General features: G+C 48.9%; 1 protein-coding gene across 1 annotated transcript in view; it reads left to right on the forward strand.

Annotated features, from left to right (window-relative positions):
* Positions 1 to 16215, forward strand: part of STK11 (serine/threonine kinase 11) — a gene marked incomplete at both ends in the record, with an annotated part of 32017 nt that overhangs the window by 2186 nt on the left and 13616 nt on the right. The window contains 5 exons of the mRNA XM_079546815.1: positions 4509 to 4592; positions 7392 to 7481; positions 8178 to 8310; positions 8776 to 8912; positions 9427 to 9554. Of these exons, the coding sequence (XP_079402941.1) occupies positions 4509 to 4592; positions 7392 to 7481; positions 8178 to 8310; positions 8776 to 8912; positions 9427 to 9554 (572 nt within the window). The remainder of the gene's footprint in view (positions 1 to 4508; positions 4593 to 7391; positions 7482 to 8177; positions 8311 to 8775; positions 8913 to 9426; positions 9555 to 16215) is intronic.

Raw genomic sequence — 16215 nt, forward strand, 5'->3', positions numbered from 1 at the left:
TAGAACCAAACAGCACCATTCTGTCCCCGTTCTGTGTTGGAAGTTACTCATTCCTTCACTCGTTGGTAAATACGTAATGCCTGTTAGCGAGTGATACTTGCAGTCCTGCTGCTGTCCTTATCTGCAGCAGGGTGTCTGCAGCACGGTGCGTGTCAGATACGATTGTGACCAGCTGTGTAAACTTTGCAAACGTCCTGACTTCAGCTGGTGTCCTTTGAGATGAGAAATCTCCTCTCCCATCCCTGGCATGGAAGCACTGCTCCGTGCTCGCTGCCTTGCCAGCACCCCAGCGCTGCGTGCAGGCAGGGGGTTCTGCCAGGGCAGGGTGCAGGCAGCTGCTCTCTGGCTGTGCGAGGTGGATGAGAGGGGACTCCTGAACCCTCAGTCGAGTCGTTTGCTTTGCTGCAGGTCCCAGAGTCGCATCTGAAGCAGATCCTCCTCTCTGTGGTTCATTTCACATCGTGCTGCTAACGTGTTGGAGCGCCCTGGCACTGGGGCTGAGTGGCTGTGCTATTTCAGTCTCAAAATACCTCGTTGTCCTTTTCTTCTTTCTTAACTGTGAAGATGGAGCTTGTTCCTCCAGCAGCCTGATCTCCCACCTCGGTTTCTAGCAGGTGTCGCTCTTTGCTGCATGGTGGCTTGGTTTGTATGACAGAGATGTAATTGATTTAGAATAATGGCCTCGTGCCCCATCCAGTTATCACAGGATGCCTCAGTGCTGCTGCAGCGGTGAAGGCGAAGCTCCTATTAGCAGTGTGTTGTCCAAGAAATTCCCTAGAAAACAGTTCCTGGACTGTCAGCTCTTGGGCAATTACACAAGCAAGTAATACACAGGGAGCAGTGACAAGCAGGGAGTGATGTGCAGCCTGGGGGTGGGACAGGTCTGCACCCAGGCTGGGCACACAGGGCAGGCACTGCAGCCTGGGCTGGAGATGTGGCTCTCATTGTGCAGTGACAGGGTTGGGGCTGAAATGCACGGTAGGGTGATCTTAGCAGGTGGGATGATTCTTCTCCAGCCCCACAAATAATCCAGTTCTGCTCCTGGGAGGTGAGCCCATAGGAGCTCTGTAAGCCCTCAGTGCTCACACTGGAGTGAGATGCATCTCCTACGTCAGAGTGGGGAGCTCTGCGTGCTCTGAGTCCCTGCAGAGGGAGGCTGGGGTGGTTTGGTCAACCAGCTGGTGCTGTGGCTAGTTGCTGCTTCCACTCCATGCCAGGAAGGAGTTCAGTGGGATTGCCAAAAAGATGACGGAAGATTTGGAGGAGTGTTTGTTTCTAGCAGCACAAATTTAATAAAACTGCGTGCTAATAGCCTCCCATTTTAATTAAGTGTTTGGGACTTTCTGTGCATATCCCAAGTGTCTTGTACTGTACTTACCCTGCTCGGTGATTACTTAGATTTGAATATATGCTCATTAGAATTCTTCTGAGGCTGAAAATGTGCAGCAGGCCTGTAATTTGGGGATTTGCTACGTGGGCCTGCAAATTGAGAGCGCTGCTGAAGGAAGGGCTTGCTGCAAGCTGCAGGGTGCGTGCTGGAGGCCAGCATGGCCTGGGCCTGACTTCATCCCAGCCTGCCCATCCAACGGGGGAGGTGGCACAGCGCTGTGCTCACCCACAGCTTAGGAGCGCCGTGCTTGGTGTGGAGCCTTGAGGTGGGCACTGAGAGCTGCCTGGCTCAGACCTGCTGTGAGCCTGTGCTTCTGGGAAGCTCGGTTTGCCTGGAAAGGATCCACCAGTGGAATCCTACCAGCTTGCACCTGTGGAGGAGCCTGATGAACCCAAGGAAGGGAATGCACCTTCAGGCAGAGCCCGGCGGGCCGTCAGCTCGGATCGGCTGTGCTGCATCTTTCCTCTGGAAGGCAATTCTTCTGAAAACTTTGTACTGGGGAGTAGGTAACGTAGTTCTAAAGGCTGTGAGCGCTGTCTTGCCTTTGTGGATAAGGATTTCTTTACGAGTTTGTAAATTGTTAAAAAAAACCTTCAGTGGAACAAAGGCTGAATCCTGATGCTTCAGTGGTTTCCATGCAGGGGCACTGCTGGGTTCTCAGCACCTTCCAGGCTTGCAGGATGAGCAGCAGCTTTGTTCTGGCAGCGGCAGCAGCAGGCCCTGCTGTTTGCCAAAGCAAGGAGGTGAGGCTCCGTCTGTCTGGATGAGCTCAGTGCGTCTGGCAGTGCGCGGGAGCCTTCCATGTAGGGGATCTCTCCTCCCTGCTCCAGGATGCTCATGGTTTGAATCAGGGTCTGTGTTCCAGCAGTCTGTCCTGCTGTACGCCAGGGGGCTTCGTGCTCTGGAGAAGTAGAACGAAGTTGCATGGATTGCAGGTTGTTGCAGCCACACGGTAGTGGGAGGTGAGTGGGTACAGCAGTGATGGCCTTAAAGCAGAGGCCTCTCTAGGAGTTGGGCTTGCTCCTTTTTGTGGGTGCAGGTAACAGTGGGAGCACTGCTGCACTCATTTTGCCATCTCTCTTGTTCAGTGTTCCTGGTAGATTCATTAAAACATAATGAAAATGTAGGAAAGCTTGCAGTCCTCATGATAATACCAATCTAATAACAGCTGCTAGGGAAGCAGGTTTATTTCTCATTCCTTTCAGTAAAAAATACAGTGGTCTGACAAAGTCCATCGGTTGTGTTAGGTTTGGTTTTTCTTCTGCCACCCTCCTGGCTCTGTGCAGAGTGGTGAAGCACCCAAGCACCTGGCTCTGCTTCAGACCAAGAGCCCTTCCCTCTGCTGGGGGGAGATACGACTGCAAAAACAAGGCTTACAATTGAAATTTCATGTTGCTTTTCAGAAGGTACAAGGAGATGAAGTTGCAACAGCTGGAGAGGCCCTGAAAACGTGGATGAGCTGCAGGCACGCGGGTCTCCTTCCCTGCACTGTCACTGAAACATCACAGTGCAAAGTGCAAAGAAAGCAGCAGGGTGGGCTGTTCTTTGTGGTTGGCTGGGGGGGGGGGGAGGTAAACACAGGCAGCTTCTGGCAAATTAAGCACCGAGGTCCCATTTAAGCAACAAATTCTGCAACCAAATGGGATTGGAGGTGGCTGTGGCCGGGCTGCCTCCATCCCTCAGCCCTTCCAGTATGCGAGAGGGACTAAAAATAGAGGTAATCTTTCCTCTGGGAAACGGGCTGCTTGGCCCCTGCCCCAGAGGTGGCTGTGCTTCACTGCTGTTTGGGGTTGGTGGTTCACAGTGTCCTTCTGGGGGAAAGAAGTGGCAGAAGTATGAAATATTTATCAGGCTTTTAAAGGTGGGAGGAATCGGTGTCTGAGCTTTCAAGCAGCGTTGCAGGGATTGAGCCTCTGGGATGAGGATTTTAACTGTGCTCCTAATATTGGAAGCTCACTGCCTTGCAGGAAGCAGTGCTACTTACAGGGGTGTTTGCTCTGCCCCTTGCTGGCTCTGAGCTCAGCCGTCTCCCTTCATTATGCAGGAACTTCTTAGAGCTCTGCTAATGCTGGCTGCAGCTCTATGCTAATTTAATCCACTCCGGCCTTTTGGTCATTACTATAATTAGAGCGGCTGCATCACTTTACAAATCTGTCTGCCATTTAAACTAAACACTCTTCTGAGCTTTGCCTTGTTATTCCAGGTTTCTGTTCAGCTATCCTAATTCTTCAAGCCAACTTGTGTCCTGCATCTTATGAGCTCTTTGGAGGAGCTGTTACTGATTTGCTAATCAGTCGTGGTGCAGCACCAAGTCCCTGTGCTGGTCGTGGCTCGTTACTGGAGGTGGTCTAATTGTGCAAGCAGAGCTTTCTGAGCTCCATGCAGTGTGCTTGGGCAGGAGCTCTGCCTTCTGAAGCCGTGCTCTGAGTTCCTTGCAGTGCTGCTTCCAGCAGTGCAGGCTGGTAAACGTGGCCCTGCCTTTCTAAGGGACTTAGCAGTGGTAGGAAGAGGAGCTGGTGTGTGGTTCAGCAGCTGCCTGGAGCGGAGCAGCAGAGCGGAGCTGAGTGCCTGCACTGCCAGCCAGAGCACTCCGACCTGCCTGGCCTGATCCTCCTGTTTCTCCTCCTTACAGCTGGCAGCAGTGGGGTTCTGCAGAGTGACTTGAATGTAAAAGGTACCGAAATCTGGTGGTTTGGGGCAGAGTACAAAATCCCAGGAGACAAAGATCGGAACAATGGATGTGAGATGGCAGCCAGGGGTCAGTTTCCACTGCCAAGGTGCAGCAAGGCACCTGCCCTGGGTTTTGCAGCTTATCTTCTGCCTTCTGCTGAGCAGGATCCCTGGCTGGGGAGCCTGGGGCTGCGTGGTGTTAGTGGGGAGGGTTCTCCTTGTACCCAGCACCCAGGGAACATTGCTATGGGCTAACCTGGAGCTCAGGAGCACGCAAAGCCTTCTCTCAAGGAGTGTAGAGAGGTAACCTTCAGTTGAAGCTGAATCAGTCCCTAATACACAGTCACTAATACAGAAGTGCAACGACCCATGCGATTTAGAAACATTAGTTTCATTCCACAGCAAGGAAATAAGCTTTGAAAACGTGATGTTTTTCCTTTTCCTGCAGGGAAATCCAGCTCCTGCGACGACTGCGGCACAAAAACGTTATCCAGTTGGTGGATGTGTTATACAATGAAGAGAAGCAGAAAATATATCCTTTTTAGCACAGCACTTGAAGGTTTGAATTCTTGTTATTTTCCACTGTAGTGCTGAATCACCGTAGTTCTGCTTTTGTTGAGGCTCTTCTGAATGTTCCTTAAACTTACAGTTGCTTTCACTAGCATTAAACCTGTTGCATGCCTGGAGTGCTTCCACTCTTAGTGCTTTCTTAAAGTTCCCCAACTTCAGCGTAGAATATTGTCCCCAGGTTACACATACAGGACTGCAGTACAGAACTGCCCCTCCAGGGCTGTTTTATTGTGTGACCTTCCCCACTCGGGCATGAAAGCAGCTGCAGATCTGTCTCTTTGAGCTGCTGCTCCTAGCTGGTGCTGTCAGAGCTTTTTTCCTTAAAGATGGACCTGTTACTGTTTATGTTTTGCAAAAAGTCAATTTTTTTGTCTATTATTTCTTTTATGCCCTTAGCAATGATCAGTGAATATTTTTTATTTTTTAACCCCTTGGAGAAAATGAAAAATAAATGCAAATCCATGTGTTGTGGCATCTGGACGCCAGCAGTGCTGCCTTCCGCAGGGGCAGCCATGCTGTGTGCTGTGGCATGAGATGAGATGGGCTGCTGCCCTGCTGTCCATGTGAACGTCCCTTGTGAAGTGCTTGCAGTGACCTGCAGCTTGTAATGAGATGAGAGGTGTATTGCTCCTGTGAGACGTGCAGCTCTGGGAGCTGAGCTGAGCCTTGGGATCTCAGCACGTCTTTCAGACTTCAGTGTGCTGCTCCAATTTGTCTTACAAACGTGCCCAGATACCAACTGATGTGCTGCTGTGCCTTAACACACGAGTGAAATGCAGGTGGGTGGCTGGAGGGTTTCCAGTGAGTGCCCTTGGACCAGGCTGTGAGCTTGGTGAGCTGATCTGCTGTCGTCTGTGTTACAAATAGCTGCTCTTATTTTGACAGTGTTTTCCAAATATTGCCTTGCAATTGCAGTACTCCAGAAAATGGGTGATTTAATTTTGTGCTTTAATTAGATCGAATACCCTGCCACCAAATCATTGATATAAAAAGCATGACAACTTTCACTTGTATTTTGTAGCCTTAACAGACTGAAGGGACTGTAATTCAATTACTGTCTGCAGAAAGATACCATTTAATTAAGAAGCTGGGATGCAAACGGAGAAGCATGTCGAAAAAGAGCCCAAGAGAGACCTCGTGTGTTGGTAGTGGGTGATGACAACCCAGAATGGTCATTCAGAAAAGTTTTGACCTCTCTCAGCTAGAAGGGCTGGTTTTGCTTCCTTCCTTGTTACTTAGGGGAGCAAAAAAACAAAAGGAAAATCCTGATTTCCAGAATGAACAACGTGGCATTTGAAACTGGTCCTTAAAGGAAGGGAGGATTCTGTTCTTGCCTGAGTGTTGTGCTGCTGACAGGAGTGCAGGCTTCAGCTGTGCTTATTCTCAGGAAGGTGGTGTTGTAACAGCCTGTCTGTCTAGTCAAAGCCTTCAAAGATTTCCATGGTAATAGGAAAGCTGTGATGACTGGATTAAAAATATCAACACCTTTAGTATTTGCTGACCTGCTGATGCTGGGAATGCAGAGCTGGTGATGAATGGAGAGCTGATCCAGGCAGAAAATAACCCCTGTTGAACAAGCAGCATTGCAGCTGGCACCCTGACTTGACAGCTTCTGTTAGCAGTGTGTGCAGCTGTGTGTGGGAGCTGAACCCTATTGATGAGCAGGAATGAGAGCTGTGCTTGGGGCACCTGTGCTAGATCTGCTCTGCCTGGAAGTCTGTGCTGGAATCTGGCTGACTGACCAGGAAAGGGCAGCTGCAGAGGAGGGGCTGAGAAGCAGGTGATGAAAGCAAAGCCAGGTGGTTCTTTCTAGAAAGAATGAGAGGTGAGCTTTATTTCCTGACTGCTAGTGTGTATAATCCATTGTTAGTATTGTTTTCTTGAAGATGGGAGAGTTGCCATCTTCCATGCCACTGTGATACACGTAGTCCCTGCCCTTCTACTGGGGTAAGAACCTGTAGGAATGAAATTTAGGTTCTTGCTGCTGTTCTTGCTTTACTGATCAATCCGGTGGCGTTGTGCCCATCACAAAATCCACAGCACTTCAGCATCTCTCTGAAGAGCAGCTCACGTGGGGGCACGAGCATTAATGCAGTGTTTGCCCAGGCCTTGGAGCTGGGTGGGATGTTGTACAAAAGGGCAGCAGTTTCTAGCTTGGATCCCACTTCAAATGCAGGTCATCTCTTTAGCCTCTCTTGCCTTGAGAACATCCTGGGAGATAAACAACTTATTTTGGGCTTAGGTTAAGAAGGCATCTGCCAGGATTAATTAGTGACTGAAGAAATGTGTTGTTACTGGAGAACATGGGCTGCCTGCACTCTGCATCTCAGAGCTGCACTGCCTTGCCAACCCACCAGATGTCTCAGGGTCTGTCGCAGCCCCTCGGTGTGCACTGTGCCTTTCCAAGCCCTGGGAGAGGGGAGCAGAGCAATGATTGCTCTGGGCACTTCTGTCACTTCCATTGTTTGGCCCCAATATTGAAATGCAAGGAGATGAAAACTGGAACGTGCTGGAAAAGAACAAATACTAAAAAGTGCCACCAGCTCTTGGCACTCCTGTAGATTTTCTTCATCTGTGTGTTTTCCAAAAAGCTTCCCAACTTTCTAGGGATCCTTTCCTACCAGTGAAATGCTGCTGTGAGGATGGGATGAGCAGCAGCTGTTTTGGGGATGGGAAATGAAGAAGGGCACAGGAGCTCACTGAAGTCCCAGCTATGAGGGCAAAGCAGCTTACCCTGAAGCTTCCTTAACACTGACTTCACGTATATGGTGATGGAGTACTGCGTGTGTGGGATGCAGGAGATGCTGGACAGTGTCCCAGAAAAGAGGTTTCCAGTTTTTCAGGCTCATGGGTAAGTACAGGTTTGTTCCTTAGGCTGCATCAGCTTCTCGTGGCTGCTCTCTTAAATTCAAGGGTGCACTCTGCTCTGTTACACTGCTGGCTGCCCATTGAGTGAAACTGGCTTGGTGTAATGAGCCCGTTTGTTCCATCCATGGGGGAAAAAATGACAGCCTAACGAAGCCGTGGCAGAGAGAACCCTTTGATTTTGGGAAGAAAAGCATCTTTCTGTTGACTTTTGCTGCTTTTTGCTGTAAGAGATGCATGACAACCTTTCCTGGCCTTCCTGTGTCATTCTGCTAGGATGTGTGCAGTGGAGGAAGGTGTGAGGGCTTGCCTGCTCTGAATGGGATGGTGCAAGCAGCTCAGTGTCAGGAAAAGATATGAAAGATCTCTAGTGGGTGAAGAATTGTCAATATCCAGCATGGCTGTTAGCTTGTTGGTGGGCAGGCTGATCTGAAGCCCGTTGCAACCACACAAGTCAAGGAACCTTAGAGTTCTGGAGATGGATGTCTGAGGTTACAGGTGGCCTCAGTGAAATGCAGGTGCGTTAAGATGGGTAATATTTCTGCATGCCATGAGGTTAGAAATAAGTGTGTGAGCAGTTGTTGCCGTGCTGTCACTGTACAACGCTTTCTGTATTATTGATGGTTCACACTTTTAATCTTTGGAAGCGCTGGACTCTTGTTTTCTTTACCTGTCCCTCTAGGTACTTCTGTCAGCTTATAGATGGCTTAGAATACTTGCACAGCCAAGGGATTGTCCACAAGGATATAAAACCTGGGAACCTCCTGCTGACCACCAATGGGACGCTGAAAATATCTGATCTAGGCGTAGCAGAGGTACGTGAGAGCTGCAGTGAAGTGGGAAGTGTGACTTTCAGGATTCATATCACCTCTGGGGGTCGATTGAGTTACTGATTGTTCTGCTGAACTTGCAGAACGCTCTGGAGTGGCTCTGCTGAATATTCATTGTAACTGGCAAAACACTTCTATCTCATTGTTGATAACAGCACCAAACTTCCATCCGGGAAGCTTTTAGAGGAGGGTGTTAATCTCAGATAAACCCAGAAAAGCCCAGAAGCGTGGTGAAATTGATAAGCACCATAACCTTGTACTTAATATATGGAGACTGTCTTAGCTAGGTAGGGTTGGCGAAGGAAATGTCACTGATGGTGTTTAATTACAGTTGCACGTTCTCATGATATGTGAGCAGACATTCAGTAGTTTTCCCCTTTTGTGAAAGTTCTGAGCAGTTACAGCTTGCATGCCTTGGAAGTTTGAAACTAATGGCTCTCTCTGCTGCAGGCATTGCATCCATTTGCAGAGGATGACACGTGCCGAACGAGCCAAGGGTCGCCAGCATTCCAGCCACCAGAAATTGCCAATGGCCTTGATACCTTTTCAGGCTTTAAAGTAGACATCTGGTCCGCAGGGGTGACGCTGTAAGTGCCCATGCAGCATCCAGGACTTGCAGTGACAAATCACATGTCCCCACGCAGCGCAGTCTTGTGCAGGCTGTTGTCACCGTTGCTCTTGTGCATGGAGTTGGGGGGCTGGGGAGGGCTTGTGCAGCTTGGCCCATCCTTGGGATGTGTGCATGTTCCCTGAAGTGCTTGCAGTTCTGAATAAAGTCATCTCCTCTCTTAGTGAGGCTCTGCCAGCCGTTTCTCAGAATCTGAGATACGCAGCTGCTGTAATAATAGAAACCACAAAGTGCTTGTATCTCTAGTATTTATTTTTAAAAGTTTCTTCCATCCCAGCCTGTCTTTGTGGTATTGACTCATGTGAATGAAGAGGCTGTGATATAGAAAGGCAAAGTTAGAAGCAGCATTCCAAGTACTGCCAGATATTCATCTCTTAGTTTGTCTTACCTCCTTTTGGTTTATGCTATCGCATGAGAGCTGAGCACCTGTTCTGTGTGCTTCATCTCACACAGCTTCTCCTTCTGCCTTACAGATACAACATTACAACGGGTCTATACCCCTTTGAAGGGGATAATATATATAAGTTATTTGAAAACATCGGGAAAGGTGACTTCACAATTCCAGAGGATTGTGGTCCTCCACTCTCAGACTTGTTGAGAGGTGAGTCTCCCAGGTGGCTCAGAGTGAACGGGTAAAATTCAGAGGTGCAGCACACGCTCTGCTCATAAAGGCTGGGGAGTTTTGTTCTGAGTATCCTGTGATGGTATAGGATCCTATGAGAAAGGGAGGCAGGCTTATTTATTTGGGGGTAAGACAAAGATCCGGAGTACTGGTGTTCTCCTGAGCTGCACTAAACCCTTGGTGGACTGTACTTCGTAAGGTTGGTTCTCATGTGGATTCTTGTGCTCTAAGCAGCTTTTAAATCTGAAGACAGAGCTCACGAGGTTAAATTTAAAATGACAGGTGAGGACACTTGATTAAATTCCTTGCCCAGGCATTTTGTATTGTGAAATAATGAATACTCAGGTTCTGCTGTCCATTCTCATCAGCCTCTGCTCTAAAGTGCTTTAATCCCAGTTGTCTTCTCCCTTCCCCTGAAATTTCAGTTGCAGATATTGGAGCAAAGGTGGCTGGAACCTGTGGTAGAGACAGGAATAGCACCTTTTGGGTAGGAGGAGAGGATTGGCTGGTTGTGGGCTCTTCTCCCAGTCACTGGTTGTGTAGCAGCAGGTGGGACATGGGAGATCCTGGTCAGAATTCCTGCTGCCTCCCCAGAGGAATACAGGTGCAGTATGCTCCCCATTCCTCAGCACAGGTTTACTCACTTCCCTTTGTCTTCAGCCATTCAAGAAGGGTCTGGCTTCAAATATGAAATGAAGCTGTGTTGTTTCATATGGTGTTTTTTTTTGTGTTCGTTTCATTCTTGCAAGCAGTTGGGGATGAGTGTGGGTGAGTGGCTGTGGGGTGCTGAGGAAGCTGAGTCAGCTTCGCTTCCTGCTGTCCGCAGTGTCATCAGGTCAGCTCCTGATATGGGTGTTCATTGCTAAACCTGTCTGCTGTAACCGTACTGAGGACAGCACAGTGCTGCTGCAGTTTGTGGCTTGCCATAAGAGTTTCAGAGCATTCACAGCCTTTATTTACCCTACGAATGGTTGGCTTCTCTACCTCTGCAGTGCAGAATCCCTGTGAGCCTCCTTGTCTGTGGCTGATTTAGCTCCTCTGGTCCTATACTGATGATGAAATAAGTAATCTGCACGTGTTTCAAAGCATTGAGTGGCCTGAGCAGCTTTTGGAAACTGTTGCTTCAGGTGTAGCTACAGATATGGCTACAACTGAAGGCCCAGCACTTGTGGCTGCTGTGCTCTGTGCCCTAGGCAGCAATGTCCCAATCTACATGTGCTGTTTGCTTTGAGAATGCTGGCTGAAACCACAGCAGCTCTTTACGAGCTCAGGATTTGTCCAAATGGAGTAAATCCAAAGGTTCATCTAGCGTGGTAGCAGTGTTATGAAGCAGCCAGCAGAAACAGATGAAGTTTGTGGTAAGCCTCGCTGTTGCACTTAGCATCATCCCCAGAGGAAGGGTGGTTGTGTTTTCTTTTCTTGTCCTCAGGATATTGATAGTTTCAAAGCTTTATGCTCCATTAGCAGAATAACTCCCTTTTGTTGCTTTTCCATCCCCTGGATGAGACTCAGTCAGACTCTCTAACTTTTCCTTCTGCCTCACTTTAAACAAGGAGCCTTGCAGCCGGTGCTGCTGTCCAAGATGTGCCTGAGTCACTTCTTCCATCCAGCTGCTGCCTGCCTTTGGGTGCTGCAGGGATGCATGCTGAGTGCACCTGGTAGCAGAGGAGCTCCCTTGAGGCACATGGCCATCTGTCTCTACCAATTTGGCTCTTCCAGAACAGTAGGAAATAAGATTCCTTTTGCTGTCCTCCCTCCAGTCCACCTGAGAACATTCTCCCACTCCTCTTGTTGTATGCACTTGCACAGTGAAGCTGACAAAAGCTGTTATTCCTGCCTGGTGTGATACGTTTTCCTCTGTCTGTGATTGTAGAATGGCTTGGATTGGAAGGAACCTCAAGGATCATCATGTTCCAGCCCCATTGCCACAGGCAGGGTTGCTGACTGCTAGCTCTAGTACTGCTCATGGCCCCATCCAGTCTGGCCTTGAGCACCTCAAGGGACGGGAGGCATCCACTGCCTCTCTGGGCAGCTGTTCCCAGCATCTTGCCCTCCCCTCAGTGAAAAACTTCCCCTGGCATCTAACCTAAACCTTCCCTTTTTTAATTTAAGGTCATTCTCCCTTGTCTTTTCACTGTCTACCCATGTAAAAAGTTGATTTCCCTTCTGATTACCTGCCTCTGTGTCCAGGTAGGTGACATCAGGTGCCCTTCCTTTGTCCACCGATGCCATCACTCCATCACAGGAAGCCACCAGATGGGTCAGGCACGACCTTCCCTTGGTGAAGCTGTGCTGCCTGGCTCAAATCACCACCCCATCTGACGTGTGCCTTAACACATCCTTCAGGAGGGTCTGTTCCACGATCTTCTCAGGCCCAGAGATGAGGCTCAACGCCCTGGAGTTCTCTGGGTCCTCCTTCCTCCTTTTCTTGTAAATGGGAGTGACATTTCCCTTTTCCCAGTCCGTGGGGACTTCATCTGACAGCCACAACTTTTCCAGTATGATGGAGGGCGGCTCAGCAACTGCATCAATCAGCTCCCAAAAGAGCCTGATGGCACTGAGCACCAGGGCTGAGCCTTGCAGGGGTGATGCTGCATAGCTGTGGTGGCAGAACTGGAGTGCTTTATTTGGTTCATGCTTTTCCTCCAGAACATCTGCATTTCCTGGTAGGTGCCATGGAATCGTAGGCTGCAGATCAGGCATCAGAGGCAGGCTGATGCTTTCATATAGCAGCACAGACACCCTGAGCTCAGCTCTGTCTTACTGTACATTCTGTTTTGCCTTTGTGTTGTTTCTAAACAACTTCTAGAGCACTCTGCAGTGCTGCAAGCGTTCATCCTGTCCTTAATGTGAGGAGAATTCAGTGTGCTGCAAAGTGCTTGTTTGCTCTCTGGCTATAAGAGTTACGTTGACCTTTGTGGCAGTTTGCCCATGAAACAAGTGCTTGAATTTACTTCTTGAGGCTTTCTGTCCTTTAGTTGACCACTTTTGAAGCAGTGTTTTAACTTTTTTTTTTTCCCTTGCTTTGTTCCACTTTGCAGAAAGAGCAGAACTTAGGGGACCTAAAACTTGTGTGGGATTTGACTTGTGGCAGCGTACTTCAACCAACCAGTTGGGATGCTGCCCCTCTTCTTGTCCCATAATCACAAACAAAGCTTTAGCTGTGCTCTTTGCTGGTGGGAAAGGGGTTGGTACTGTTCTGCCTTCAGTGTCTGCAGTCAGGAAGCATCTGCAAATAGCCTTGAGGTCCTTCTGTCGGCATCTGCATGTGACTTACTGACTCCTGTCCAGTTCACTTCTGAGCAAGAAAAATGCAGAGGGTGAGCTTTTCTCCTCTTCTAATGGACTCTGTGCTTTCTCTGAAGTTTTGAGACTGCACTCCCTGCATTAAACACCTGGGTTTATGTCCAGGCTCTGCTGCAAGCTGGTTTTGTGACTGGAGATGAGTTGGGTGGCTTCTCAGCGTTCTGTTTTCTTACTTCAGTACAATTGCTGTGACCTTAAAAGTCAGGGATGCGTTTCTGATGGCAATGGGATGCTTTAATGCAGTAGTAACAGGGAATCCCCTGAGCTGGGCCTGTAACCATCCAGCACAAAGTGTCCTGCATTTTTCAAGGCTCCTCTGCAGAGGAGTTTCTGGTCAGGACACCTGGTTGTGCTTGAGGAGGATGAAGGAGAGGAGAAAAATCCATCTCACTTCACAAATGTTCTGCTTTGTATCGATGGCTTAAAGTGGTCGCCGAGTTGAAGACTGAAGTAAAGCCCAGGTTGAATTCAATGAACTTGAGCTGTTGGATTTCTTCCTGCCTCTGAATGAACGTGCTTCAGGTTGTGCTGCCTGCTTTCTAAGCAGCCGTTCCTCACCATGTAACGCCATGCTTGCTCAGGATCATTCAAATGCCTCAGCTGCCATCTGTGACAAGGAGCTCAAACAGGACTGTGGTCTCTGTGTTCACGTTGCCCCTTGGCAGAATTTGAAAGGGGTTTGAGACCCCTGTCTCTGTCACAGGCTGTCACAAGCGTGGCATCCCACATACGGGCACAGTGGGTCCTGCTGGAATCCCATGGGCTGGAGGTCCGAAAGCCAGGCATCTTCCCACAGATTCTCCCCACTGCAGCCTCTCTTGTCCCCTCGCAGATGATCTGCCTGGAGATCTTTACCGTAAATGGTAGAGAGTGCGTGTGGTTGCTGTGGGCAGGCGCTCGTGATGCTCTGCCTGGTGAGCAGTACGTGATGTTTGGTCGTGATGAAATCGCAGGACTTCGGCCGCAGGCCTGCTGCAAGTGAGTCACAGCTGAGCACATCAATGTACGTTTTTGATGATTGGATGCTCTGTTTTCTTCCTGACGCTGCCCCAAATACAGTCTTTTTCCTTAAAGGAAGCTTTCTTGTTGCTCATTTACCTTATTTGTGCCTTTTTAATTGATTGTAAGATAACAGTGCAGCTCTATGACAAAGCAGTTTGTGACTGGTGCTATCAGACCCCTGTTAATAACTTACCCTGGATCCTTACCCTGTTTGCACCGCTTCCATCCGATCAGTGCCTTACATTTCTCTTAGCCTTGTTGTTCTTTAGCATTTGAAAGAATGCACAATTTTTTCCTCCAGCTGCAAGCTGCTTGCAAGGCTGTTCCAGCTCCTGCAGAGAAATGCACAAACTAATCAGAAGAGCCTTGGGGCAGTACCACTGCACGTGATGCTTCTAGGAAGAACTTGTAGCTGTATCTGCTGGAGCGTGCAGGATTTTATCCCAGGCTTGAGAAACTGGCTTCCAAAAACACCTTTCTGAAATACGGTCTGAAGAGCCAGTGCAGGGGAGCAGTCCTGACCTGGTTATGTTGATAAGGTAACCTTGCCAGGACCAGCTCTGGTGTCTCCTAGACAAATGAACAAAAACCCTTGGAAGCTCAGCTGTGAAGTTACTGTCAAATTACCAATGATTTTACCGATAGGCCGTTTAGTTTAAAAGGAGTTGTTTGTTTTTCTTCTGAACCACTTTCTGCTCACTTTGCAAGGGAAGAAAGAAATTGCCAAACAAAGAGGGAAAATCTCACCTGGATGTAAGAACTCCTTTACTGGTTGAGTGCTGGGGGGGCAGTGGGGCTGACATCCTTGGAGGAAGAAACTAGAAGCCTGACTGGACTCAGTCCTGGGTGATGTGCTCAGGGGAGGCTGCAGTGTTGGGATCCCTGGGGTCCCTTCCAGCCTTTCTTTACCTGGGACTGGGGGAGTTTCTGAAGCGTGGTTGAACTAATGATGGCTTAGCTGAGGAAACAAGTTGGCATTAGCCCTATGGAACAACACTGCTGTTGTATTGTCGTCGTTGCAGCACACTGCAGGCTAGCAAGATTCAGCATCAGTCCTTTCTCTGCTGTGGGTGGCTCAAATGTTCCTTCCCTGCCTCTCGCTCTTACCTTAAGCCCATCCCAAGACATTTCTGGTGGTGGTCCTTACAGCAGACGCAACTGAGCCGCACGGCTTTTGGCACTGTCACCACCCACCTCCTGCCACGTGCTCCCACTTCTGGTCCGGTTGCAGCCTTGTCTGCTGATGGCTTGTTTACGAGGCTTTGTTCTGCTTGAGAAAATACCCAGCGTAGGGAAGTGCTCTCAAGGCTGAGGGTTCTTGAGCAAGGAGCATTGCTGTCAGCTCAGCCGTGTGACGCAGCCCTGTGGTGGGTTTTGTGGTCTCAGCAAGGCAAGAGTGCATTTCTGCTAAGTTCTGTTTAAAGCTTTGAATGGCTGAAGGCTCTGCTGCCTCGAGTTCAGGTGACCAGATGCTTGTGGTGCACCCAGCAAGTTTTCCCATGGTTGCTTGTTCTTAACTTCCATCACAGTGATACAATGTGGATCAATAGCAATGCCATCTGCTTAAAGCTATTCCTGCTGTTATCAGCACTGATAAATCTTTTCAGATTGCTGTGGGAAACAGCATTTTGGTTTCTGAGGGGAAAACAACATCAGTCCTTTCACACTGTTCCTTTTCCTGCTATGTGCTTTAGTCTTGAACATCTCTTAGGCAAGCAGACATGGCAGTGGGCTGGTTCCCCAGCTACGGCTCTTCTCAAATCCCTTTGGTTTGGTGTGATGCAGTGGACCAGGCTTTCACAAGGTGTTTTCCCAACCCTTTCATGTCATCTCCAGAAGTGGCTGCTCCGAGAGCACCGTGTGAGGAACCTGCTGTCAGGTTTGGAGTCGAGACTCAGCTCAGTGCTTTTAGGAGCAGGGGGTGGACTTCTGCATCCTTGTTGGGCACGTGGGGATACAGGCTAAAACTGAGCTGAAGGAAGCTCTTGATCTGCTGGGGGAAAAGAAAAATCTCATTGTAAGGAAGAAAAAATGGCTATCAAAAGTTTGTTTCCTTAAGCATGCACTTGTTTGAAGTGTTCAAGCCTTGCAAAAGAGGAGGTACTCACAGTGCCTTCCTGTTTTTGGTTTTGTTCTGCTTGTTTTGTGTTATTACAGTCGTCCCTGGGCCGTTGCTGTTAGTGATATGTGATGCAGACTGATCTGATGAGGAAGGTGTTGCTGATCAGCTCTGATCACACACTGATTTCTCTCTCCTAGTACCTTTATTCAGCAGTGCTGCAGAATCTCACCTGCAAGGCCCTCGCAGCTTCTTATTTAAATGGCAGTTTCT

The sequence above is a fragment of the Tetrao urogallus genome, assembly GCF_951394365.1.
Source record: "Tetrao urogallus genome assembly, chromosome: 25".
Classification (NCBI taxonomy): domain Eukaryota; kingdom Metazoa; phylum Chordata; class Aves; order Galliformes; family Phasianidae; genus Tetrao; species Tetrao urogallus.